We start from the raw sequence: 26,927 nt of genomic DNA, 5'->3' as shown, positions 1-26,927 counted from the left end.
TAGTATTATCAAACGGCTAATAGCTAATGGCAAGTAGCTTATATCATAAGCCGTCTTCAGCACATTTGGAGGAAAGGTGGCGAATAAATAAATAAGTAAAACAAAAATAAATAAGTCTGGGGATTTTTCCTAACATTTCCAAAAACTCTTAATTCTTGTACATAATTCTACAATTAATGTTAAGGTTTAAAGAAATACTTCTTAATGAAAACTATTTCGAAACACCATTAAAGTATTTTTTTATTGCAAGCCTTACATTTCAGATAGTTTACAAAAGTAATACTTATCAATGGGCCAGTCCATTGTACAATATGTAATTAATGATAATGTTATGGTAATGTTACCTACAGTGGTTGTTCAGTAAAGCTGCTCATAGTCTATAAAGTTAGGGATGCAGAAGGGCCTATAAAGGAATTTTCTAGAATTCCACCCTCTGCAAGCAAATTTAGTACGATTAGAAACAAGGAGATGTCATTAAAGAGTATGAATTCATTCTTCACATTAGAAACTAGTTATGTTTCAGCAGTGGTTCAGTAGCTATATTATTTTGAGAGACTTAACAACAAAATAGGGACTATTTTAGGGTGTTTTTTCTGGTGGCAGAGATTTAATGGATGGCAACTTAAAAGCACATACAGTTCCTACAATTTTGTAGTTGTATCCAATTTATCCAGAATAGCCTCAGAAATAAGGGAACACAAACTGCCTGTTATCTGTTATCTTTTAGCCTTTTCCTGATCATTGGCTGAATTGCAGTGATGTCCTGAAGTTAAGAGCCATCAAAATTCTAGCTTCATCTTATTTCTCAACTGAAGCCACACGGGCAACAAAAGAAGCAACAAGAAATGATTCATTATAATTCTTTATGACAGTTAACCGTTTGTTGTATGATTAAAAACTGGCAGTGAGCCAGAATCCAATGAGTAGAGAATCTGAAAATAAAATTTGTGAGAGGTAAAACAACTTTCTGAGGAACTGTCAACAGGAAAAGAACTATATATGATCCACTATTCATATGATCCACTACTCACAAACAGTGTACAACATATAAGGATTCACAAAATATTACAGATTGATTCAGTATTTTTTCAGATGTTTAGCATATTGCCATCAAAAATATTCAAGCAGCAGGATTAAGCAGCAGCACCTGGACAACTTCAAGCTTTTTTGGATAAGGCTAATTGTTTAGATTTTTTCCCATCTAGTTTTAGGCCTGAATATAGACCGCAACAGCCTCAATCGCCCTGACAGATGTCCTGCGCCAGGAAACGGACAGAGGGAGTGTGACTCTCTGTAGATCCTTCTAGGCCTTCTGGTCGCTTTTGATACCATCAATCATGGTATCTTTCTGGTACCTGGTATCTTCCTGTGGGCCAGCTGAAGTTTAAAGGGCATTCTGGGCATGCTGGAGGGGGCCGTTTAAAGGGAAAAAAGCTCCCCACACTGTTTACAAATGGCGCGGAGAGCCCTCTACCCTTTAAGCTATTCACCTCTTCTAGCTGGCTTGAAAGGGGGAGAGTTTAAATGGCAGAAGGCTCATGTGTCATTTGCGAACGGCATGTGGAGCCTTCCACCCTTTAAGATCTTCCTCCCTACCTCCAGCCAGCTGGAAAGGGGGAGTGCTTAAAGGGTAGAAGGCTCTCCATGCTGTTTGCGAATGGCATGTGGAGTCTTCTACCCTTTAAGCTCTCCCCCCCTCCCTCCAGCCATCAGCGAGCGGGGTGGAGGAGGCCCTTCCTGCCCCTCAAATGGCCACTGCAGTGGCCATTTGAGGGGCAGGAAGGGCCGGTGGAGGTGGCTCTGGCCTTCTCTGCCACCCTGCGGGCCTGCACAGTGGTGGAGGAAGCCGAAAAGGCCCTTCTTGCCCCTCAAATGGCCACTGCGGAGGCCATTTGAGGGGCAAAAGGGCCATAGGAGCCAGCCCTGAGCTTCCTCACCACCCAGTTGGCCATTGTTGCAGCGGAGGAGGCAGTGCGGGCCCACAGCAAGAAGCTCCGCGCTTCCTCACCGCCCAGCTGGCCGTTGCAGCAGTGGAGGAGGCGACACGGCCCGCAGGAGCCAGCTCCGCGCTTCCCCACCACCCAGCTGGCCACTGCAGCAGTGGAGGTGGCGGCATGGGCCCTGCAGCAGCCAACTCTGCACTTCCCAGCCACCCAGAGATTGGCCTCCCCTCTCTCTGCCTGCCAGGTAAGAGGGGTAAGCCTGAAGCAGGAAACCCAATTTTTTTGACACCCCTAGTAAGGTCATCCAGAGATTTGGACTGAGTTGCCACCAATATGCAGGTGACATTCAGCTCTTATTCTATGCTTCCAATTGATCCAACGGAGGCTGTAGAAACTCAGAACTGGTGCCTGGAGGCTGTTTTTGGAGTGGATACAGGCCAATAAACTGAAGCTTCATTCCAACATGGAAATGTTCCTGCTGAGCAGAACGTCTCACCCAGGATTTAAGGTATCACCCATTCTGAATGGAGTTGCACTCCCCTTGAAGGAACAGATCCATAGTCTGTGTGTACTCTTGGACCCTGTCCTACTACTGGTGGCAGCTGTGGCCAGGAGTGTCTTTTACCCACTTCAACTGGTTAGCCAGCTGTGGCCTATTCGGCATAAAAAGGTCTGGCCACTTTGCTGCATGCCTTGGTTACATCTAGATTAGATTACTGAAAGGGGCTGCACTTGAGAAGTACAGAATGCTGCCACTAGGCTCTTGACTGGACTGGATCACTTGGGACCATATCACCAGTCTTGACCCATCTACACAGACTCCAAATTTGTTTCCAGCTAAAATTCAAGGTGCTGCTGTTGACCGTTAAAGTCCTATGTGATTTGGGATCAACATACCTGAACATACATGCCTACTCCCTTATGAAGTACCCTATCAACACTTTTGAGGCCTGCTTTAGATGCCCCTACCTTCTGAGTTTAGGTCAGTGGAAACCCAGGAGACAGCCTTCTCAATCATGGCACTGAAACGCTAGAACTCTCCCCCTTCCGTTGCCACTGGGTGGAGATGTTTTTCACTTGGCATTCCCTCAGAGATCCCTCCTTCCTGCCCAACATTTTGTTGTTTTTGTCTTTTGTATTTATTTTAGTTCTGGCTTTAAGGATGTGCTTTTGTTCTTTTAGTTGGTTTTAATTATTTGAAAACGTGATTTTACAATATATGTATTGACTATGTGGTGCAGTGGCTAAAGTGAGGGACTAGGATCTGCGCGACCGAGGTTCAATTCCCCACAGGCTGTGTCATGGAAGTTTGCTGGGTGACCTTGAGCCAGTCACATACGCTCAGATAAACCTATCTCACAAGGTTATTATGAGGACAAAATGGAGGGGAGAAGAATGATGTAAGCCACTTTGGGTCTTCACTGGAGAGAAAGGCAGGGTATAAATGAAATGAGAGAAAAATAAAACTAATTGTTAGCTGCCTTGGTGGCCATTGTGAGGGCAGAAAGGCAGGATATAAATTTTGTAAAATAAGTATTTTAAACATTCATAATTTACCCCAAAGAATTCAATGTTTCCTTACTTGCTGTTGTACCATTAGATGATGCTGTTCCATTGTCATGAAATGCTTCAATGTATCGAAAACTAATAGACGCAAGCAAGATAGAACAGGAATATTCCATCATGGACCTGGATTTGCAAAAATAAAAATGTAAGACACAGCCTTCAAAAAATGTGCAAAGTCATGTTAAGATTGCATTGAAAGGAACATCTTATTTATATACTAAGAAGAAACTTTGAACTGAGAGTTATTTCTGATATTTGGCAGAAACTATATCAGAAGACATGCATGAGGGAGCTCTACAAATTTTGCTGTGTGTGTTATACTGAAAGAATATGAATACTATGTGTTGTTCTTGCTAAAGAAAAACAGTCTTGTTTTAATATGTACACAAATCCTAGTATGCAAACAGAGCAATCAAAATCGAGGCCCTCTTAGAATAGTTTTATAATAACATGCAGATGTGCTAACTTGTCTAATCTCTCCCTCGTCACCTTAAGTTTTCTATATGCATTTATCTCACAGGGAAGCATTTAAAGAAGAAATCCTCACTTGCAGAGAGCTAAAACAGTCCTAGAACATGATTTACTTTTGAACTGACTGAAAATCTCCTTAGCACTCCATTCCTATAGAATTAACCTACTTATATTTTTTAAAAAATATATTTGTGCAAAAGACTACAGATTTTATAAAAGAGGATTTGGGTATATGTTTTGCCTCTGCCCTCTACATTGAGGGTGCAGTGGAAGTGTGAGGATGATTTCCAGAGAGCATAGCAAAGTTCTGTTTCTTCTTCTCCTTATTCACACTAACAGTGCAATCCTAAGCATCAGGGTGGAAACTGCATAGGGAGAGAACTAAACCTTGCACGGGCATAAATGGCACTTATGCCGACGTAAACCCCTCTCCGCTGGCACCCACCCGAGGCGCAGTACTGCAGACGGGTTGCTGGCAGCGGGCATGTTGGCAGCTGGGCGGAGGCCCGTTAGCCTTCTACCGTGGATACTTTGAGCACGAGGCAGAAGAGAGGGTACTCATGGTGGCAGGCACTGAGTGCACTAGGGGGATTTAACAAGAAAACTGGGAGAACTCTGTACTCGCTCAAGGGAAGATGGGCAAAGTCCAGAATGCCTGGCTAACTAACAATAACCACTTAAGCTGGTTATTGTTAAGATGCCAGCCACAGCTGCTGGCGAAACGTCAGGAACTACAATGCCAAGACCACGGCAAGACAGCCCGGAAAACCCCCAACAACCATCGTTCTCCGGCCGTGAAAGCCTTCGACAATACATCAATAACCACTTAAGTTTCCTTGCAGGTTATCTGACTCTGAAGTTCCATCTGGGGCGGTGCAGCTCGCTGATTTGTGCTGGCTGCCCCATCACCTGAACTCGCCTCACCACTAGCCTTTTCAGGTGAGGCTTGGCGGGGGAGAGGATGGTGGCGGCAGCCCCTGCCTGCCCCAGAAGCAGTTGCCCAGAAAACTACTCTTGACCAGGTGTTTGTAACTACCTGTTAACTTTCTCCCTTAAAGGTAAAATCACCCCAAGGCAGAGCGCTTCCTCACCAGAGGGTCTTGCATCAGCTGTTTGCTAGTTGCACCTGTGGGGCTGCTGCTGCTGCTGCTCTCTACTATGTGCATCTTCTCAGATGTTGGAGTGTGGGCTTTGCCTCTGCCATAGACCAGGCTGGGTTACTTGCAGCATATGTGTGTCTTTCTCTTGCAGGCACGTTGTGACTCATCCGGGAGATGACCAAGCACGTTTGCTTCCGCCATCCCCACCCCCACCCCGGTAATCCTCTGCGACTGTCATTCAGTTCCAGACCAGGAAGCAATATCTCAAGGCAGTCCGCAACTCAGCCTTGCCCCTGGGAGCGCAGAACGAGGGCTGCACAAAATGCCTTGGCTCCCTTTCCAGCCGAGAGACATTGGCACTTTTTCCAGTTTAATAAAATGAGTTGAAAAACAGCAAACTTCTGTGTTTGCATGACTGACATTGCCTGCAGTTGCCCTCTCAACTCCCTGTCACACATGTCCTCTTACACATCCCCGCAAATGTATCAAGTGGCACCCCGTCCAGCCTCCCTGCCCCCTTCCTCTCCTCAATGTAACTCTGGGCAGTGGGGTGGGAATTGAACTGTGGCCTATGAATGTTTGTGGGGATGGGCACTGAGGACTTTCATTCTCTGATAGTCTGAGCTGCTGGCATCTGATAAGCCAGGAAGATGGTCGCTGCACGTGGGAAGTTGCTGCCAGGGGGTGGGAGATGTGTTTGCATAAGCAAGGATGGACTTGGGCAATCTGGTGTGGGGAGGGCCTGTCAGTCCACGCTGGGGAAGGGCATCTCCCCAGTACTGGGGCATGGCTGTTGAGGTCCAACCGTGTTCTCGCATTCTAGAGATGCAGTGATGTGTTTAAGTGGTGCCACAGCAAGTTCGTGGGCGCTTTTCATTCCCCACACTTCCAAACGGCCTCCCAGCCTCCCACATGGTTCCCAATGGGCGTTCCTGTCACTCATTGAAGACCCCGCCTCCCCCCACCTGCTTCTCCGGAACCTGGAGACTACTTAGAGTTGCTAGTCTCCAAGTGGTAGCTCTAGATCTCCCAGAATTACAACTGATCTCTAGACAACAGAGATCAGTTTCCTACTATCTGGCCCTACATTTCAGGGAGGGGGAACCTGTTTCTTGTGGTGGTGGCGGTGGCGTGGATTTGCAGGTGCACCAAGCTGCAGCCACCAGCCCGGCCCTCATCAGAAATGGGGGCTGGATGGGCGAGAGGGTGGGTGTTCGATCTGGACCTTAACTGTCACCTCTGCTCCCCTCCCTGGCAGGGATGCCTGCTCTCTGAAGGGGGGCCTATTGGTGGCAGCGGGGATAGCGGCCTCCCAATTGGCTGCTCGCTGCTTGCCCCTCGCCTGGATGTCAGGGGAGGGGTGTGGCCATTAGCTGGTGAGAATGGGGTTGTCAGGGGAACGGCAGGCGGGCACTCCTGGTAGCGGCCGCACCTCACCTTGTCGCACTCGGGCGCTGGCAGGACTCCCCTGCAAAAGACCATAGGGAGCTGTGGAACGGCACCCCATTTACGTTGGCGCATGAGCAACGACGCTGCCTCGGGGCATAGGATTGAGCTGTGCGTCTCCTAGTACATCAAGCCTTTACAAGAAACCAGAAATGTGAGAAGTTTGAAAAAAAAACACTTGGGAAAAAATGGAAATTGCAATATATGCATTCTTTCTTACTACACTTGCTCTAACAACATAAAATCTATCATTTAGAAATCTGAATATAAAATTGTACTATTTAGCATATTTCTAGAATTTAGACATGCCTTAGTTTTCTGCAAAGAGAGACAGAGAGCTGCAGACTGCTCTACCCTTGCCATCTACAAGGCAGAAAAAAATGTGGAAAACAAATAAAATTTTATGGAAAACTAAAGAAAGTGTATTTGGACAGAGTCACATTAGGACTACGAAAATATTCACTATCAAGGGTAAACTTCGTAACACTGAATGTACTCAGCAATTCAATAGTGTTCACATTACAGCCTATTAATTGTCAACAAAATTAGTCATATCTGAACAATGAACATATTTTTGAAAATATCTTGCATATATTGTATATTACAAGTGAATTCACCAGTTCTTTCATGACTTTCTTAAATAACAACAACAACAACAATAATGTGCTTATATACGGCTCTTCTAGGCAGATCACTGCCTACTCAGAGAGGTGAACATAGGCAATGTTATTATTATCCCTGCAATATTGGTGGGGGGCTGGGGCTGAGCGGAGTGGCTTACCCAAGGCCACTTGCTGAGCTCCTGGGTTGGTTGGTTTGTTGGATTTATATTCTGCTTTCCCTGCAAGCGAGCTCAGGGTGGGTCACCACACCATAAAACCACACTTTAAAATACAATAAATAACAGTTAAAATCATAAAACAACAGTAGTGGGATTCAAACCAGCAGAGTACTGATTTGCAACCCAACCACTTAACCACTGTTACAGCAGCTCTTCTTATCTCCCTCACAGAGATGAGCACAAACCAGAAAAAAAAACTGAACTGTGCGGTTCATCTTATTTCACGAACCATGAACTTTCACGAACCTGCCCCAGTTCGTGAACTGGTTCATTTGGTTCTTGGTATCCAGAAGGCTCATGGATCCTTCTGGATACCAAAATGCTCTGGGGGATTTTAGAATTCCTAACATAATCTCTATTGAGACTGTGGTGGAAGCTTGGAGCATGAAGCTTCTCAAAGCTATTTACAAGAATGCTCCTTGTTGGCCACTCTTGCCCTTGGTGCAGAAGCCAGCCCTGAGATGGGTGACCTAAAGAGGGGTAGAAGATGACTAGAAAGTCAGTGAAGTAAAAATCACACTGAATCAGTTAGAGCGTGCTATAGAGACCACTGGAAGACTTATGAAGTATCAATGTAGCAGCAAAAGAAATGTTATTTCTCTGCAATCACTGCATCTGCTGGTTCACAACCATCTTAATTGTTTAAGGAATCTCAACACCTTTACTGTCTCAAGAACAATTAGCTGTGACATCTTTGCAGTTTTTGCTGACAAAATAGCACAAATCTGCATGCCAGATATAACTTAAGTGAGGCAAAAAAATACTTAATACATTGTCTACTCTGCTTATGGACCATTTTGACCCAGTTATGGTGATGGATACTGACAGAATCCTGGCATCTGTGAAGGCCACTGCTTGTACTCTGGATCCTTGCTCACCTTGTCTGCTAAAATCATATAAATATTGCATAAATGAGCCTTTGATGTCTATCATAAATCAGTCACTAACTCAAGGCACTTTTTCCTAACCTCTCAAAGAAGCAATTATCTGCCAGCTACTTAAAAAAAATACCTAGATAAAAATGATGTGGCCAATTATCACCCAGTCTCTGTTCTGCCCTTTCTAGGCAAAGTGATTGAGAGAGCAGTAGCAGACTAACTCCAGGTCTTCTTGGGTAACTCATGTGTTCTGGACCCTTTTCAATCTGGTTTCAGGCTGGGCTATGGGATGGAGATGGCTTTGGTGGCTTTAGTGGATGACCTCCATCTGAATGTAGACAAAGACCATGCTTCTTTATTGCTTCTCCCGGATCTATCTACACTCTTCAACACAGTAGATAATTCCATCCTATTGAGGTATTTGGAGACAGAAGTGAGTGTCAGAGATGTTCCTTTGATTAGTTTAAATTGTCCCTCATGGAACAGACTCAAAGGGTTGCTGTTGGAGACCAGCTATCTTCAGAGAGGAATTATCTTGCAGGATTCCACAGGGCACAATCTTATCCCCATGTTACTCTCTGTAGCGACCCACTTTGTACAATGAACTGCCTGAAGAGGTCAAGAAAGCTCCCACTCTTCCGGCTTTCTGCAAAATGTACAAAACTGAATTATTCAGCAGGGCCTTCTTACACAGGAAATAGGGTCTGTGCTGTAAGGAAATGGTTCAGAGAGACGCATAGGTAAAGGGATACGTTGACTACTGTGTACTGTCTTTAGTATACTAATGTGTAATGTTGTTGCTGCAAGTATGCTCTTAATGGATAGTTCCACATGGTTTAATATGCCATATTTGAATCTGCTTATGTTGTTTCAGCATTTTCTTCTAGCTCTGTATGGTATTTATGCTTGTTTTCAAAGTCCTGCTATCCTTACTTGTACTGTTTATTGAATTTCTCAGTCATTGATTGTACTGAATTATACTATGTAATCCACCTTGAGTCTCAGTGAGAAAGGTAGACTATAAGTAGCATACATAAAAATACATAAAATAACGGTGAATTATGTCACTAAAAAAAGTGTTGTGCCTGCTAAATTGCTGGGTTTGTTTGTTAAGAAAGAACAGACTGGTCAGTTATACATTAAATAATAGTGCTTCTACAATAATAATCATCCAAGAGTTTTTTTTTTAAGGAAAAGGGACTTTTTCTTAAGCAAAATGGTAAGATATTTTCAATCCACTCAAATAATGTTAGATGTCTGCATACAACTGTACAGCAGAGGGTGCTCTGTCTGTACTATACTATTAGAGACTTAAGTGAAAACAAGTATAAGAATTCTGCTTTTCCTACAGCACTTTGGAAACAGAGGTAAATGGAAAAACCTCAGCAACAGAGTTAGCAACTTAAAAAGCAAGTAGTATTATTTTAAAAAACAAACGTTACATTTGAGGATAAAAATATAATATTTCTAAAACAGCTGAGTAGAATAACATACAGTGATTAAATAATGCTCCAAAATGGCAAATGACAATGCAAGGTCCACTTCACATGGCCCTTCCAGAGAACCACCACCACCCTCTTATAAATAGAATAGTGGAAAATAGGTAAATATACAGCACAGAATTTCATTACGAGTCACCGGACACAGCTCAGATTATGAAATACTCTCACGTGTGTGTGTGTGTGTGTGTGTGCGTGCGTGCGTGCGCACGCGCGTTATGTGCCATTAAGTCACCTCTGACCTCTCGTGATCCCATGAAAGAAAGACCTCCAAAACATCCTATCAGTAACAGGTTTGCTCAGATCCTGCAAACTGGAGGATGTGGCTTCTTTTATTAAGCCATCTAGTTTTAGGTCTTCAACTTTTTCCTATTGCCTTCCCCTTTTCCTAGCATTATTGACTTTTCAAGAGAATCTTGTCTTCTCGTGATGCATCCAAAGTACGGTAGCCTCAGTTTTGTCATTTTAGTTTATAGGGAGTATTCAGGCTTGATTTGATCTAGTACCCACTTTTTTGTCTTTTTGGCTGTCCATGGTATCCACAAAAGTCTCCTCCAGTGCTGGAGGACTCTCACATAAGAACATCCATTATGGTCTGAAAGGGGAGGTGGAAGCAGAGAATAAAGGAGGGAAGACGTGTTAGGCGTAGATCTACCCACAAGCTGATTTTACCTCACTGGGGAGAAACATACCGGTAAATGTAAATTTTCCTATCTAGGGATTAAAAGAGTTTGGGATGACAGCAGCTCTCACTGAAAGAACGCTAAAGAGAGAAAAAAGTGTAAAAAGCCAGGTACTGGTCTTTTCTTTAAATTGCTACCCTAGCGGCTATATTTTGAATTTTTTTAAAAAAATCCACAAACAGTATTATGAAACTCAATGTATAGTTTTGCCCTTTTAATTTCAGATATTATATTATTTCACAATATTCATTCTAAAGGCCAGTTCACCCAACACAGTTTTTCTCCATTGGTACTCGCCTTCCTTATTTAGATGCTCAGATGAAAAGCAATGTATGAAATGGAACACCATACAGAATTACATCACTTGAAGGTCTACAATATGATTGGGCAGGTGGAGCTCTGTAATTTAAAAAAAAACAGATTCCTGCTGAAAATGCAGATGTTTTTACAAATCTAGGTTAGTTCTAAGGATCTGACTTTAATCATGAGTAATTCCTGTAATTGTGAAGGCTTGAAAACTGTTGCTCTGTCATATGCACCGTTACATAAATCTGCCCTAAGACTGCATGAATAAGAGATCAGTGATGTTGCAATCCATCAAGCAGAGATGGGTTGCAATAAATCTCATCAACTGACAACAAAAAGATGCAGCTGCAGTAATTAAGCACTATTTGCTATAATTATATCTCTTTTTCCAATAGAATGATAATAAAAAGAGTAGAAAATCTGGGAAAATGTAACTAGTACACTGATTTCTTAAGTGTCACAGAGAAATCCTACTGCAATCTACAGACTAAAAACCAGAAGCTAAAAGAAATCTGCTAGGAAAATGGTCAATAAATTGTTTTTACCACCATAAGTAAATGAAACAACAAGACAGAACAATAGTACATCCTAACCAGAAACAGAAAAATCAGTTTCTCCCTTGACTATAGTCCTGCACTCCACTTTTAACTGTGCACAGAAACTGCATTATCTCTAACAATAATTGAAAACCATTGTCATGGCCCATCTGCAATGTGCACCTCCCTGCTATATATACAAGCATGTTTCTTCTTACATAACAACTTCTGTGCACAGAGGCTGTAACTTACATTTAAACCAGTTCCTAAGAGCTAGCCATGCTAAATCTGCCGTAACAAAAATAACCAGCTTCGGACACCTTAACAATTAACAGGTTTATTGTGGTATAAACATTCATGGCTACATGAAGCATACCCTCCGATGATCCATCTCCCTTTTGAAGCCATCCAACAATTTGAGACAAGTACTTCATAGTTCTAGAACATCTGTATAGATGCAGCTGCTGTGAAAGATGCTAGCATCATACACTAACTTCCTCAACTTTCACCGTTAGTCAGCTCCTGTAATGGTGCAAGTTGAGGAAGTTAGTTAGCCAGGGTTTCAAACAATGTTAGTATGCATTAACATCTGCTATACAGATGTTGTAGAGACATGCAGTACCACCCAAATTGGCTTGGATTCCTCTGCTACTCATATAGACCCAAAATACCTTTTTATGAGTAATAATAAACACAATGCAATTAAATATTATAGAAACAGAGGATATAAATCCAGGGACATATTTGTACAGCAGGTAAAATGGGTTTGATAATTAAGAAATTAGAATTACTTGGCATTTAAATTTAGAGAAGGTATTTTAAAATTTGGGTTAAAAATTGACGAGAGATGTATAAAGGTTAAGGCACAGCACAATCCTTTGCAGAGAAACTCAAGCCGAAAAACACTGAATTTATTTATTTATTTACACTGAAATTATTTATTTCTTATTTAATATACTCTACTGTTCTCCCCCATTGGGATCCAAAGCAGCTTACACCATCATCTTCTCCTCCATGTTATCCTCACAACAACCCTGTGAGAGAGGTCAGGCCAGTCATAGACTCTCAGCCTAAAGTCACCCACTGAGCTTCCATGGCAGAGCACGGATTCAAATTTGGGATTCCCAGGTCCTAGTGCGATGCGCTTACCACTCCACCATTGTGGCTCTACAGTAACTTTGCAAAGAACTGAGTTATTAACTGCTCAGTTTTGAAAACCCTTCTCATCCTGTTTCAAGGAAACCAAAATAGTGTTGACCACATATTTGCTAGCCCACTGCTGATTTAAAGCAGGTTTAACCAGATCATGCAAGCATCTGGCAGAATAAACACCCAAGACAGAGAAAATTAGCTCTACCCTCCCCTAATTTAAAAAAAATCCCTTCAAGATTCATATAAGATGCCCACCATCTGCTGATATGAACTAATAAATACTACACAAGACAGCAAGAGTCACTGGGCTCATGCCTTAGGTCCAGGGCTTTTTTTTCAGGGGGAACGCGGGGGAACGGAGTTCTGGAACCGCTTGAAAATGGTCACATGGCTGGTGGCCCCGCCCCCTGATCTCCAGACAGAGGGGAGTTTAGATTGCCCTCCGCGCCGCTGAGCAGCACGGAGGGCAGTCTAAACTCCCCTCTGTCTGGAGATCAGGGGGCGAGGCCACCAGCCATGTGACCATTTTCTCTGAGGGCAACCCACTGAGTTCCACCACCTCTTTTCCCAGAAAAAAAGCCCTGCTTACGTCAATGAGCATAACTAAACAAAAACATGAACATTTCAACTAGGAATTTCAGAACAGAGGGAATTGTCCATCTGACCAACCAGTTTCCTGTCGTCTAGGTGACAGAGTCCCCCAAACACTAAGCCTGGCTGCATTTCTGTCTGCCAAAATGATATTTTGCTGTTTCTAAAAAATTGAAGGTAATAACATGAAGTTGTTAAAACCTTACCAATAATGGCAAACAGGAGCTCAGTTCAGCATAGGTATAACTGCATCCATCTGTTCAGACTTCCTTTCCCAATGGATGAAAATTCCAGCTATAATAAAGCCACTAGTCTGAAACTTGTATGCATCTGCAACAACTTCAAAAATATACCATTTCCCTTACGAACAGATAGCCATGATGTTTTTGAAGCAAAGGAGGGGGAAAACGCTGCACTACTTTCTTCTCCTACACATCTGTTAGGCAGCTACTCCAACTATTATAGTGGAACACCACTGCCACACTTCTAAACATTAGTGTCTTATTCACTACAACTGCCTGTGTCTCCTGGAAAGCAAGGCTACAGATGTTTTAGAAAAGCCACTATCCTAAGTGGCCATATAATTGGCCATACAATAATACTGACTATAAAGATTATTCCTTAATCACTGGATGCGTTGTTTATAAAAAGTTAAAGCAGTTTAGTATAATGGCTTGAAAAAATATACAATGCTGGTATGGTAAATTAGGCAAGAGGAAAAGAAATCTTGCACTTGTGACTTTACCCTTGTTGCAGAATTCAAACACACCTCATTATAAAAAAGCTCTTAATATTCAAGACAGAGCACTTTTTAAAAGACAAACATCTCTGCAGTAGCCTATATCAGTAGTAATGCTTTCCTGTCATAACTTTGAAATTAGGTTTTCTCTGAAGATGTTCGGCAGCCACTGGTAGATCCCTTTGGTTCTGAAAAATGCTGTTGACATTTGACTTTCTGAGATTGGATTAACTACATCTAACTGTACACCTAATTAAATTGAAATCTATGATAGCATCTTAGACTTTACAATATTACTATTGATTATACAACATCCTGTATTTCCAGACTATATGAAATTGGTCATTATAGTCAATGGTCATCTACAATTCCAGCTTAATTTTAACCCAACGCCTTTATTTAATTTGCAGCTGTGAAATGCACAATATATAAACATTACTGGGGAAAAATTGCAGTTCATTGTGTAGATTCATGAGGAAAAAAACCCCAAAGCACTAACAGCGTATAATCTTTCATTATGACCAACTAAAACTCCATGAGGTAGCATGCAAACTTTCTAGTTCCCAAGAATTCTTCAATAGGATATTTAGAGAAGAGAAAAAATGTTTCAGGACTTGATGAAGAATTTCCACAAAATATAGTACTGAAATGTTCTCTCGAAGTTAATATGAATTTATATTGTTGAAGGCTTTCACGGCTGGAGAACATTAGTTGTTGTAGATTTTCCAGGCTGTATTGCCGTGGTCTTGGCATTGTAGTTCCTGACATTTTGCCAGCAGCTGTGACTGGCATCTTCAGAGGTGTAGCACCAAAAGACAGAGATCTCTCAGTGTCAATGTGTGGAGAAGATGTTAGCAGGTAATTTATATCTACTCAGCAAGGTGAGTTTGGGCTGAGTCATCCTGTAAGAGTTTCCCAGGGTGTGGAATGCTAATGGGGGGAAGCTTCACTGTATCCTGAGGAGGTTCTTTTGCATATGGATTGGTGGTTGATATGCTAATCTTATCTGCAGGGCTATTGTAAGATGTAGAGTATTTTGTTAGTCTGGTGTTTTTCAGGACTGGAAACCATGCCCTATTCATTCTTAAACTCTCTTCTTTCCTGTTGAAATTGTGCTTATGCTTATAAATTTCAATGGCTTCCCTGTGCAATCTGACAAAGTAATTGAATGTGTTGTCCAGTATTTTAGTGTCCTGGAATAAGATATTGTGTCCTGTTTGAGTTAGGCTATGTTCAGCCACTGCTGATTTTTCAGGTTGGCCAAGTCTGCGGTGTCTTTCATGTTTTTATTCTTGTCTGGAGGCTATGCTGTGTGACCCCGATGTAAACTTGTCCACAGCTGCAGGGTATGCGGTATACTCCTGTAGAGGAGAGGGGGTCTCTACTGACTTTTGCTGACTGTAGCATCTGTTGTATTATTCTGGTGGGTCTGAATACTGTTTGTAGGTTGTGCTTTTTCATAAGTTTTCCCATCTGATCAGTGATTCCTTTGATACATGGCAAGAACACTTTTCCTGTGGAGGACTGTTTTTCCTTAGTTGTTTGATTTATCCTTTGTTTGATCGCTCTTCTGATTTCATTTTTGAAGTAGCTATTTGCTTGAAGTGTGTGGTTTAGATTATTAATTTCCTTTTTGAGAAAGTGTGGTTCACATATCTGTCTTGCATGGTCTACTAATGTTTTTATTATGCCTCTTTTCTATCGAGGGTGGTGATTGGAGTTTTTGTGTAAGTACTGATCCGTGTGAGTTGGTTTCCTGTAGACCTTGTGATCTAATTGAAAGTTTGCTTTGTGGATGACCAAGGTATCTAGAAATGGGAGTTTACCCTCGATTTCTTTTTCCATGATGAATTGTATGTTCGGGTAGATATTGTTGAGGTGGTTTAAAAACACCATTATTTCTTCCTCACCATGGCTCAGCGAGTCGCCATTGCAGAGCATTGATTTTCAGTGACTTCCAATTCCTTCTCCCCTCTTTTTGCCCTTCAATCCTTCTTATACTCAAACTTTGCTTTTAATCTGGCATGTTTTAAATTCTCCCATTTTCTAGTTGACACCACAACCTCCCAACTCCTCCTTCCTGCACCCTCCTCCCCTCTTCACTTTCTCCTCCTCTCCATGCAGCATCTAAAGACCCGCCAAGTTTCAGGGAGATTAGACCCAGGGGAAGACATGATCTATGTGTTTCTCCAGTTGCTGTCAATTTTTTTCCTGTAATAGGAAGAAATGGGGTGACTGAGGGCACCTTCTTTGGGGGGGGGGAATAAAATGGCTCCCTAAGGTCCAAAATCCACCTAGTTTGCAGGTGACCTACTCCTAACTGTCCTCTAAAGACCTCCCAAGTTTCAGGGAGATTGGATTCCGAGGAAGGCATGATCTATGTGTTTCCCTGGTTGCTGTCAGTTTTTTCCCTGCAATAGGAAGAAATGGGGTGGCTGAGGGCACCTTCTTTGGGGGGGACATAAAATGGCTCCCCAAGGTCCAATCTCCCTGAAACTTGGGGGTCTTTAGAGGGCAGTTAGCTCATAGCACATCCAAATGGCCTGAACTACCCATCTGGCAATGCTATAGAAGTAGCCTTTTTGCCCAATTTGGGCCTGCATAACAACAAAAAAAAAAGAGTTGGATATCTGACCTGAACAATGCCATACAATTTAAATAAGAGTATAGACCTCCTCACATCCAAAGTATGGAGCATCTTCTTTACCTCAGATGTCAGAGAAGGGAAAAAAACAGGTAGTATTAACTCCTGTGAGATGTGAAATTTAGAAACTACCTTTGGTTGAAATCCCAAGCTAGGTCTCAGTACCACTTTTTCAGCATGGTCAGGAAAGGAGGATCCATGAGCAAATCCGCTAATTCACTTAGCCTTCTGGAGGAGGTGATAGCCACCTGGAGTGCCACTTTAATCAAAATGATTCTTAAGGGACAAGTGGCTAGGGGCCAAATGGCTTAGCCATTTCTTGCCACTACCAGCTGCACTGACCACTGAGATATTATTCAAGGAGGGTTTAATTGAGCCAAATCATGTAGAAATCTCTCATCCTAGCAACATCCTTGTTATTAGGAATGGTGACTAAACTGCCAGGATTATTCTGGACTGTAAGAGCCAAACTAAACAAGACGAATTACATGAGATCATGCGAGTGTCTAGAACCATGTCCGTTCCTTCCTGCCCGTGTCCACTTTACTCCTGATGAACACGTGTCCTGCAGCCCCAGTCCATGCATGTGTCAGGTAACTGGTATAGTCACGGTTGTGACTGTCCATAGTCATAATCAGCGAGTCACCATTGCAGAGTGTCAATTTTAAGTGGCTTCTGCTTCCCTCTCCCCTCTTTCTGCCCTCAGATCCAGTTTACACTCAAACTGTTTTGCTTTTAATCTGGATAGGGGTGGCATTTTACAAGCAAAATCCACCAAATTTGCAGGGGAGCTAGTCCTCACTGTCCTCTAAAGAACCCCCAAGTTTCAGAGAGATTGAACCCCAGGAAAGGCATGGTCCATGGGTCCCCCCTCCCTGTCCCTTTAATAGTAAAAACTGGAGTGGCTACTGGGAGCTACTTTGAAGGGCTTCAAACTGACCTCCCCAAGGTCCAATCTCCCTGAAACTTGAGGACGGTTAGCAGTTGGTCCCCTGAAAATTTTGTAGATTTAGTTTGCAAAATGCCACCCCCATGACCCTGGATAGCCCCCATAGTTTTCCCCGTAGATAATAATGGAGATCAGAGATGGCTGAGGACAAACAGGCAGGAAAGAGTTGTTTCTGGCTGACAGCAAGAAACCCTGCCGTGGCTTTTGACATGGGAATTGCCCGCCCCCCTTTGCATAGATGCCCCCCCTTTCTTGGCAGGCCAAGATGCAAGATCTCCGCAGAGGTGTGGAAGTCCCATTTTCACTCCCCTCCCCACAGGAAACCCCACAGGTTTCCTCCTTCCTCATAAGCCAAAATGAGTAAACAAGTCTCCCTCTGAGGAAAGCTGAGGAGGAAGGTTTAAGCATGAGCAAAAAGAAGGTGCATCATGGGATACCATCTCTCGTCTGGGAGGAATGGGGAAGAAACACATACAAATCCAAGCACGGGACTGAGTGCAGTGTAGCCACATTGTGCAAATGAACAGGAAAGCAAGGGGGGAACACGTGTAAATGCATTCATGTGTCATACATTTGTAATCTGTCTCGTGTAGTTTGGCTCTAAGTTATCAAGAGCCCACTAATTTCACATTAAGACCCATTGACTGCAACAGCATGATTCTCTTCAGAAACAGTTTGTAATGTGAAAAAAACTGTCTTTTTGTCTACAAGGGAGTGAAATGCTGATAAAAGAGGTAGAGAGCCCAACATGCTTTAGGCTCAACAGATATTCTAGAACAGAGGCCAAAGGGCACATATAAGGATCAAGGCCTCTACTCTTTGAACACTCTACAAATTTAGATCTCCTAGTATATGCTTTCTAGCATTCAATATAACTTCTGCTACTTTCTGAAGAAGGCCACCTACTGCAGGATTAACTAAGCCATCAGTTTGAGTCTGGGTATATCATGACCCGGAGAAGACCCGGTACCAAGGGTAAGTGCTGGAATTTGCCCTTGGTCATTAGTAATAGTCTGTGAAACTATGCTTGATGTAACCAGAAGGGTGCTATTACTATGCAACTCATCTTCTCCATCTGTATTTTGCTAATGGTGCCAGTGATGAGGTGTATGGGCAGGAAGGCATAAAATAGGTATCCCAACCATGTTAACTTGAATGTATTTCCCAGGGACCATACTTCATTCCCCCTCTGGAACAGAACAACAGAGCTTTTCTGTTCTCCTCTGTTGAAAACAGGTCTATGTTTTGGAATCCCCACTGCTGGAAGATCGACCGTATACATGACTCTTTCAGCGACCAATTGTGAATGGAAAAACCTAGCCTGCTCAGTCTGTCTGTTATGAGATTGAATACACCCAGAACATGGATGGTCTGAAGGGAGACACTGTGTTGCACTGCCCAGACTCAGACTGACATGGATTCTAAGCAGAGGGTCCTTGAGGTAGTGCCTCCCTGCTTGTTTATGTCGAACATGGTCACACAGTAGTCTGTTATTATTTGGACAGGTTTGTTTTGCACGATATCTGCAAAGGAGGTAAGTGTGTAACCAACTGCCTTCATTTCTAATCTATATATATAAAGACAAGTGTCCTGACTGACTCATCAATGCTCAGCCCAAACTCCTGGACCTAGAAACATGAAATTTGGGGATAACATTTCTTTCATGATTTAAACATCCTCTAAGAAGGGATTTTAAGAAATTTTACCTGAGGGGGTAAAAGGAGTAAAATGTGTTTTCCAAAAGGGATACAGCTTCCTTGTGTGGCTAGCAGGCTGCTGCCTGCTTGTGTCCCCACCCACTGCCAGCTTGGCCACTCTTCCCTGATTGGGCCAGCCTTTCAAGGTCATTTGCATATGCAGGCTGACTGGGGCTCACAACATTCCACACCTCATCCCCCCCCCTCAAGAAACTTGGAACACAGAGGTCATTTGAGTATGCGGCCTAATTGGTCCTTACTCCCCACATTCTAAACAGTATGCAGTCGCTGTTGTGAGTCACTGAATGTGTCCTGAGGTAAAATGCACTTTCCAGTCTTCCCCTAAAAGTTCACTAGGGTTGCCAACTCAAAAAAACCCCACACAAACCAAAAAATGTAACATACTCATAAGTAATATAACTGGATTTAAAGTAGCGAAGCACAGGTATCTAGCTTGTACACTGATATGTAAATTCTTCTTACCCTTCAGCTCTGCTGTGGGTTGTTAAATGATCACAATGTGCCCCCCAACTTTCGATCGATGTATCTGTGGTAACTGTGGCTTTGATTTTTGGTGAACCAAACTGAACCTCCCTAAGTAGATGGGGGTCAGATAGCCACCAGTGCAGTGACTTAACAACTGCCCTGGGAATGGAATACTTTTTATACTGAGTGTGTACTGTGGAGTTATGGGTAGACAGAAACCATAGCTGTAGGTTCCTCATGTGCAACCCGGCCAGAGAGGTCACGGCTGTAGTTGCAGTGTCAGTCCAAGAAGCATTTGAATTTTTAATGCTTATTGGAATCTATAAGTCATCACAGACTAGGGATGTCAGTTTTCACACTCTCTCCAGTCAGAGAAAAGCCTTATTTAAAGCGAAGTCTAGTTATGCACCAATGAATACTACTTTTTCTAGATGGAGTGAGGCTGGACTTCTTGAAATTAATCATTAGCCCCAAATGCTCTAAGATGAGAGCTATGTCTTTGCAATCTTTAGAATGGGCAGAAATCAACCAACTGTCTAGATATGGGTAAATGGAACAACCTCTAGTTCTCAGGTGTGCAACAACTACCACCATGCACTTGGTGAATATTCTTGGGGCCATAGCTACTCCAATATTGATAAGAGGTCCCCCGAACTGAAATCTTAGACATTTCTTGTGGGACAGATAGATAGAAATATGAAAATTAGAGTCTTTAAGGTTCAAGACTGCAAAACATGAGTCATGGGACAGCAGCTGTAACACCATATTAAGTGTTATCATTCTAAATTTATGTACTCTGACCATATTTTTCAAACACCTCAGATCTAGTATGGGTCTAAAACTCCTGTCCTTCTTGAGAACTAAGAAGAGCCTTGAGTAAAATCCCAGTCTAGGTTCAGATACTGGTACCTGTTGGACAACTCGCTTCTCTAGCAGTTCTGACAACTCACTAGACAACTAAGGTAAAGTATCTTGAGTAGATTCACGAGGAAGACTCAGACACAGGGAACTGTTAAACTCAATTTTATAACCACTTCTTGATCATTTCTAACACCCAAGTATCTGCAGTGATTGAAGCCTAGGCTGCATAGAAGTGGGTTAGTCTATTGCCAAAAACAACAAATTCCCCTTGTGTTAGTCAGAATTGCCTCTGACTTTGGCTCAGATCTTTGCTCCCAGTGAATGAGAAACCTTGACTCAGTTTATGAGTGGGCTTACACCTCTGATGCTGTCCCTGACTGGTAGATGTTGCGCAGTTATGAAGATACTTATTCTGGTATGGTTGGTATCTGGAGTAGCAACTTCTGTGCTGCTGCTGTTTCTGCTGTCAGTAGAAAGGTCGAGATCCTAACTGTTGAGCAGTTGGTAATACTCCACAGGATCTCGTGGTTTGCCTGTCCTTCCACTTTTGGGATAGATAGTCATCAGTTTTTGTGGAGAATAACATCTTGCCTTCGAACGATAGATCTTCCACCCTGCTTCTTGTCTCAATAGGTAGGGTAGTGGACCGGAGCTATGCATGCCTCCAAAGAACTACTGATAATGCTAGAGCCCTGGTGGAAGAGTCAGCCACGGTCCTCCCAGCATTGATCTGCTACTTGGAAAACCTAATTTACTCCTCTTGGATCACTTTAATGAAAACTTTCTGGTCCTCTGGCAGATCGTCGTTATATGCCGCCATTTTGTTCCACAGGAATATCTGGTAAGCCCCCATAATGGATTTACAATTAGCAATTTTTATATTGAGAGCCACAGATGCATCCCTTTCATCCCAGACTATCCAGCTTCTTTTCCTCTCTGACAGCAGGAGTAGATTGGTGTCCTTGCCTGTGCCTTGACCACATCTTGATAACCAGCAATGATGGAGGAGGGCGAGTGAATAGGAAAGGACTTGTCCTCTTTAATCTTATAAAAGATTTTGGATGTAGGGGGAATAGAAGCTGGCTGCTCACATAATGGAGACATCAAATCTATGAACCCTTCAATTATGGGGAACGTGATGTTGTCTGGGTTTCCCAAATAGAGGTGATGCAGTATTTTGCTCTTGAATTTTAGTTCAGAAAATATCTCATCTATATTCAAGGATTTGGCCATTCAGAGCATCTGCTCAGCATAGAGCCAAAAGTCATCCATGGGGAAAACAGGTTCTATCCCCCATCACCTCATCTGGCGATGGTTCAGATGGTAGACTTGGTCTCCATTCCCCCAGACAGGGCTCTGGGTCTGATTCAGGCAGGTGAGAGGCCATGGATGACTTCACAATGGAATGTTGTTGATGGTGCATGCTTAGTTGTGTAAGATTTGATGTGGACCCTACAGATTCCGTTCTGTAAAGTTCTCCTTAATCAACTCCTGAAGGTGGAGGCACTCCCTGATATGATGTGGTGCATCTGTCCACACAGCAGCTCTTGTGTGAAATTTGCCTATTCACCCAATGGGAGGGGTTTGATGGTCCTCTGAGGAAGAAACTGAGCATGAACTTAAGTGACAGGAAGGGGTACATGGTGTCTCCACAACCTCCAGCTCTCCAGCCTCCAGGTCTATTACAGGCATTCTGTGAGAATTCTGCTTATGCTTCGAGTGTTTTGATTTAGATTTGGCCTTTTTCCTGGGTGGTTCCAAGGATTCTGGATCCAGCCCTTCTTCTCCCTTGGATCTATGCCCAACTGGACTCAGTACCAAGTGCGGATCCATAAAGATGGGTGTCATTGATGGGGCTCATACTGTCCGATCCAATGGTTCTCTAGAATCAGAGAGTTGTCTGATCTGAGGAGCTGTTGGAGCTGATAGGCTCTGAGTATTTGAAGCCCACTGATGTTAGTGAGTGAATATGTGATGTTGCCAGATCCAATGGATTCAGGGTACTGGACACTGACTGATGGATCCGAGGAGGTGTTAGATCTGATGGACTTGATGCACTCAAGGTTGAGTGATGCCTTCGGATCTGAGCCTCCGACAGAGCAATGGCTGGTGGTGTTGGATCTGGACAGTTAGCAAGCTCTGCAAGGGGAGAAGACTTAGCTAATTTAGCAGATGGGCTAGTCACAGCCGACTACGCCCATTCCCATAATGTAGCTTTCAGCTTAGTGGCTCTTTCTGCTCTGGCTTTAGCAGTGAAGCTTTGGTAGTGTTTGTACAAGCTAATATTATGCCTCTCTCCCAAACAGATGAGGCAGAGAGAATGTCTGTCTTCATCATTTTTGTACTGTACTGAGTGCATTTTTTAAATTAAGGCCTTTTTAGCCATTCTGACCATCTCTCTGTCTTGTCTTTTGTCCAGGTGAAGAATGATTGCAAATGGAGAAACACCAAGAACTTCTCTGACCAGTGGCAAAGGGCGAACTGAAGGTCAGGGGCATTGCTCCTCCAAGAGAGCGGGCTTTTTCAGTGGGAAACAAGCCATGCTTACACTCTGGGAAGGTGCAGATTCCTCCTAAAGGAATTTTAGCTACAGAACCTACTGATCGGCAAGCCTTCGCATGTGTGCCTCCACAGAAGACTGAAAATGAAAAAGGTAGTAGTAATTTAGGTTCAGACCGAGGGTGGGAAGGGCACTGCAATTTAGAGATCTAGTTGGTCTCTAAAGTGCTATAGAACCAGAATCTTGCTCTTCTACTACAGACCAACACAGCTACTGACCTAAAACTATATTTTAAAATTCAGTTAACTTCAGTAACTGGCAACAATTGGTCTTTCTCTGCAAGTGAGAACAATGAGAATAGAAAATTGTGCCTTCAGAAGACAATGACCAAATAGCCCTTATTACAGCATACACTATTCCCCTAAAACCAGAATTAATTTTTTTAGACATCTGGAAAGACCAGTCAATACCACAAATCAGGAAAAAATTAATAACTACTTTTTTAGTAGCAGCAAAATCTACAATAGCCTCGTATTGGAAATCCCAAAGTTTACCAAACCTTGACACCTGGTATAACAAAATTTGGGACCAATTTATGATGGAAAAAATAACAGAAAAAATATGTTCTCAAACAAATCCAATGAGAACAACAGAATGTTGCAATAAATGGGAACCCTTTTTGGAATTTTTCTCTAGAAATGAATTTTTAGTTACAAAACTTCCTCAACAAGCAGTTTGTAATTTGGAAATGTTAGGCTTATGGTAACTCATTAAGAAGCCAAACAACATAATGCAAGTTGTAGTTTATCAAAATGCCAATGTATGGAGTTTTATCAAAGCTTTAAATGTTACAAGTTGTAATTGTAGATTCTTTATTGTTACTTGCTATTTGTTATATGTTTTTATTGTTATATTTAAAAAATGGAAAATTAATTTTAAAAAAAATTTAAAAAGAAGACAATGACCAGATTAAGAACACAGAATAGTTCAGCACACTTAAAATATCTTGCAACATGCACTAGGATAGTTCACGTGTGAATTAAGTAGAAAAGCCAAGGAACCGAACTTGAGGAAACAGTAGCTGCATGTACACTGAAACATCTTGGGTGACTGAAGTACCACCATTTATGAGAAGCAACATGAAATACATTTCAGTGGCCTTCACCACCAGTGCCCCCTATCTCAGCCCCAAACCTGTTTCTTGTTAGGAACGGCTGAGCAAACAGTGCCCTAAACTCTACAAGATCAATACAATCCTAAACAGAGTTACTCCAGTCTAAGCCCACTAGTCTTAGTGTTCAATATCCTGATTTGGATTTGGGGCAGGGGAATAAGGAGTATGATGGAATATAGATTTCATTTATAGGGGCATTTTAAGAATTGTATTTAAATGGACTTCCTAATAGGAAACATATAGGAAACATGCTTTATTGTTTTTAGAGCATAACAAACCCTCCTATTTGCTGTTTTAAGAGGACGACATTAAGAATCGTTTATTAATCTGACAAAATATGACATTAAGCATGTCATATTAATTTTAATTTTTTTTTTTAATTTCAGTGGTTGATCAGCTGGGAAGGCAATTGACTACATGTACTCTAAGTAAGTATGGATCATCCCTTTGCTCATTCAGAGCAAGCTGGGATCATTGAAGTACAATTACAGCCAGCTGGGATAAATAATTTTCTAAGAAAAATAAATTAAGCTTAATTATGATGAGTTAAATAAACTTGTTAAAATTTATAAGGGGGAAAAATCTACCACCAAATGCAATTCTTTTCATCACTTAGCAACTGTTGGGTTATTAGGTGATAAATAATGTTTCTAAAGATGGCACTAGATTAAATTCAGGCATAGCTGTCTCTAGAATATATTCATTTAACATAGATCCATGGTGGTTTTAAAGCAAAGCCGATACTACATTAAGTAAAGAGCAAAATAACTGAATGATCTCACATCAATCAAGCAGCACTCATCTGAAACAGCCAACATGGGGGTCACAAGTTATCAAAAACAACAGAAGTCTACTAGTTGTGCACTGGTATCCCAGGTCGGAAGTCACTATAATCTGCTATCATTCACCTTTTAACTAAAGCTAAAAAACTGCAAATATTTTAGACTTTCATCTGCCAGACTCTAATTCCTTCAACATTTCAGTTAACCTATTCTATCTTTTCCAACCCTACAATATTCTTTCTGAGATGCATCAATTAGAACTGCAAATAGAATTATAATGCATCTTCACCATTAATTTTTGTAACAGTATTACAATGCAGTCCTAAACAGAATTATGCCCTTCTAAACCCATTGACTTCAAAAGCCTTAGAAGGGTGTAACTCTTCTTAGGACAACTGGTGTTTTATTTTCAGTCCTTTCTAATTACTAAAATGAAACTAGCTGTAATTATTTTAAGTAAATGTGTGTATGTGTCTTTAAATGCTTGGTATGGTATAGATGAAGAGTGGGGTTAAAACAGAGGGATGAGTGAGTGATATGATTGGTTGATGACTGAGAGTGTGGGTGGAATGAATGCAGTTTTACACTGAGAGTGGAGAAAAAAAATTCAGTCAGAGCAAGAGAGGCAAGCTGTGTGTAGCCTGAGTATTTTTAAGCAGTTCTAAGAGAAATATTTAGTCAGGAGAAAGCAGGCAAACGGGGGGGGGGGGAGGGGGGATTCTGCATGATCGATTTTGATCGGACTTTCTGAGCAGTCGTGCTGCAGTGGAGTCGTACGAATCCACCGCTCCCCGATTCCACATTAAGGCTTTTGTTTCATATTGACATTTCATTTCATCATGCTCAAAGTCCATCGTGCGGAATTTGCCAGTATAAAAATCAATTCCTCATTGCTTTTTCCGGGGGAAGTGTCAACAGACGTGCGTCTTCTTAATTTTTTAATTTTTTTTCCAAAAAACTGTTGCTACATATAAACATTGCATCAAACAAACACATCAATTTTTTTCTCAAAACACAAGTTGCTACGTATAAATGTTGCATCAAACAAACACATCTGATAGGTCAGAGCATTTCCCGCCGGTATCGTGGAATGAGTATTGGTTATTGACATTTGGAGGGAAAATTGTACTGATGACCCCGCTTTCCATCTGCCTCAGAAGCAGTAACAAATTTGGCGCATTGAAAAACGGACCCATTATTGGGCAGCTGTTGTCACATAACACAGGTTATGTTTCTGCATAGACATGTAGAAACGTTGCAACGTTTTTTATAATTTTTTTTTAAAAGAGAGAGAGAAACAAGAGGGGAAGGGGAAGGGTAGTGGGTGTGGCTTGGAAAACATGATCAACCAATCAAATTTAGTTGATTCAAAGGGCAGGAGAAAAGGGCAAGGGTGGGGAGAACATCAGATAAAGCATTTTGCACGATTAAAATCCCTAATCTGCAGCAAACGGACAAATAAGTCAGGGGAAAGCAGGATGGAAAAAAACAGACAAAACCTGCAGTGACTTCGAAGCTGCTGCTAGGATCACCTTCCCATGTGTGGAAATGCAAAAAAAAATCAAGGTCATATGAAAGTTGAACCGTGGAAAACCACTAGTGGGGAATCACTCTGTGTGTGCGCCTGAGAAAAGGTCTTACTTGTAATTGAGAGAGAAATTAATATCAAAAGCAGGCAAACTGCATGTGAAGCCTGAAAGAAGATCTATGTGACTGGGTTTAAGTAAAGTAACTTTAAGAATTGAGAACTACTCTTTTGAAACCATCAAGTTTTAGAAATAATATGAAACTGATACGCTTCTTATAAAAATAAAAGTTGAGAAATTTAAGTTATTCTGGAATTTAATTCCTGGTGGCAGCAATCTACCAAGAGGAGCAAGAATAAAAGGCTTAAAGACCAAATCTACCCAAGAGAAAGAAAGGGGTCGTAACACTAGCCTTTTTCATTTCTGGAACATATCAAACGGCTGCTTTCGGTGTCTGCCAAAACCATCACTTCTTTCCTATATAGTCACAGTCAATTTATACAACATATATTTTTCCTTGACCCTCAGTTGTGGTGGCAACTGCTCCTGAGGCTTCC

General features: G+C 42.1%; 1 protein-coding gene across 1 annotated transcript in view; it reads right to left on the bottom strand.

Annotated features, from left to right (window-relative positions):
* The window catches only part of PTPRE (protein tyrosine phosphatase receptor type E), a 166,320-nt gene that overhangs the window by 50,937 nt on the left and 88,456 nt on the right, over nt 1-26,927 (bottom strand). The window contains exon 2 of the mRNA XM_054982792.1: nt 3,526-3,632. Coding sequence (XP_054838767.1) covers nt 3,526-3,628 — 103 coding nt within the window. The 5' untranslated portion in view covers nt 3,629-3,632. The remainder of the gene's footprint in view (nt 1-3,525; nt 3,633-26,927) is intronic.

Source organism: Eublepharis macularius, chromosome 6 (genome assembly GCF_028583425.1).
Source record: "Eublepharis macularius isolate TG4126 chromosome 6, MPM_Emac_v1.0, whole genome shotgun sequence".
Classification (NCBI taxonomy): domain Eukaryota; kingdom Metazoa; phylum Chordata; class Lepidosauria; order Squamata; family Eublepharidae; genus Eublepharis; species Eublepharis macularius.
This window is presented reverse-complemented; position numbering and strand designations above follow the sequence as displayed.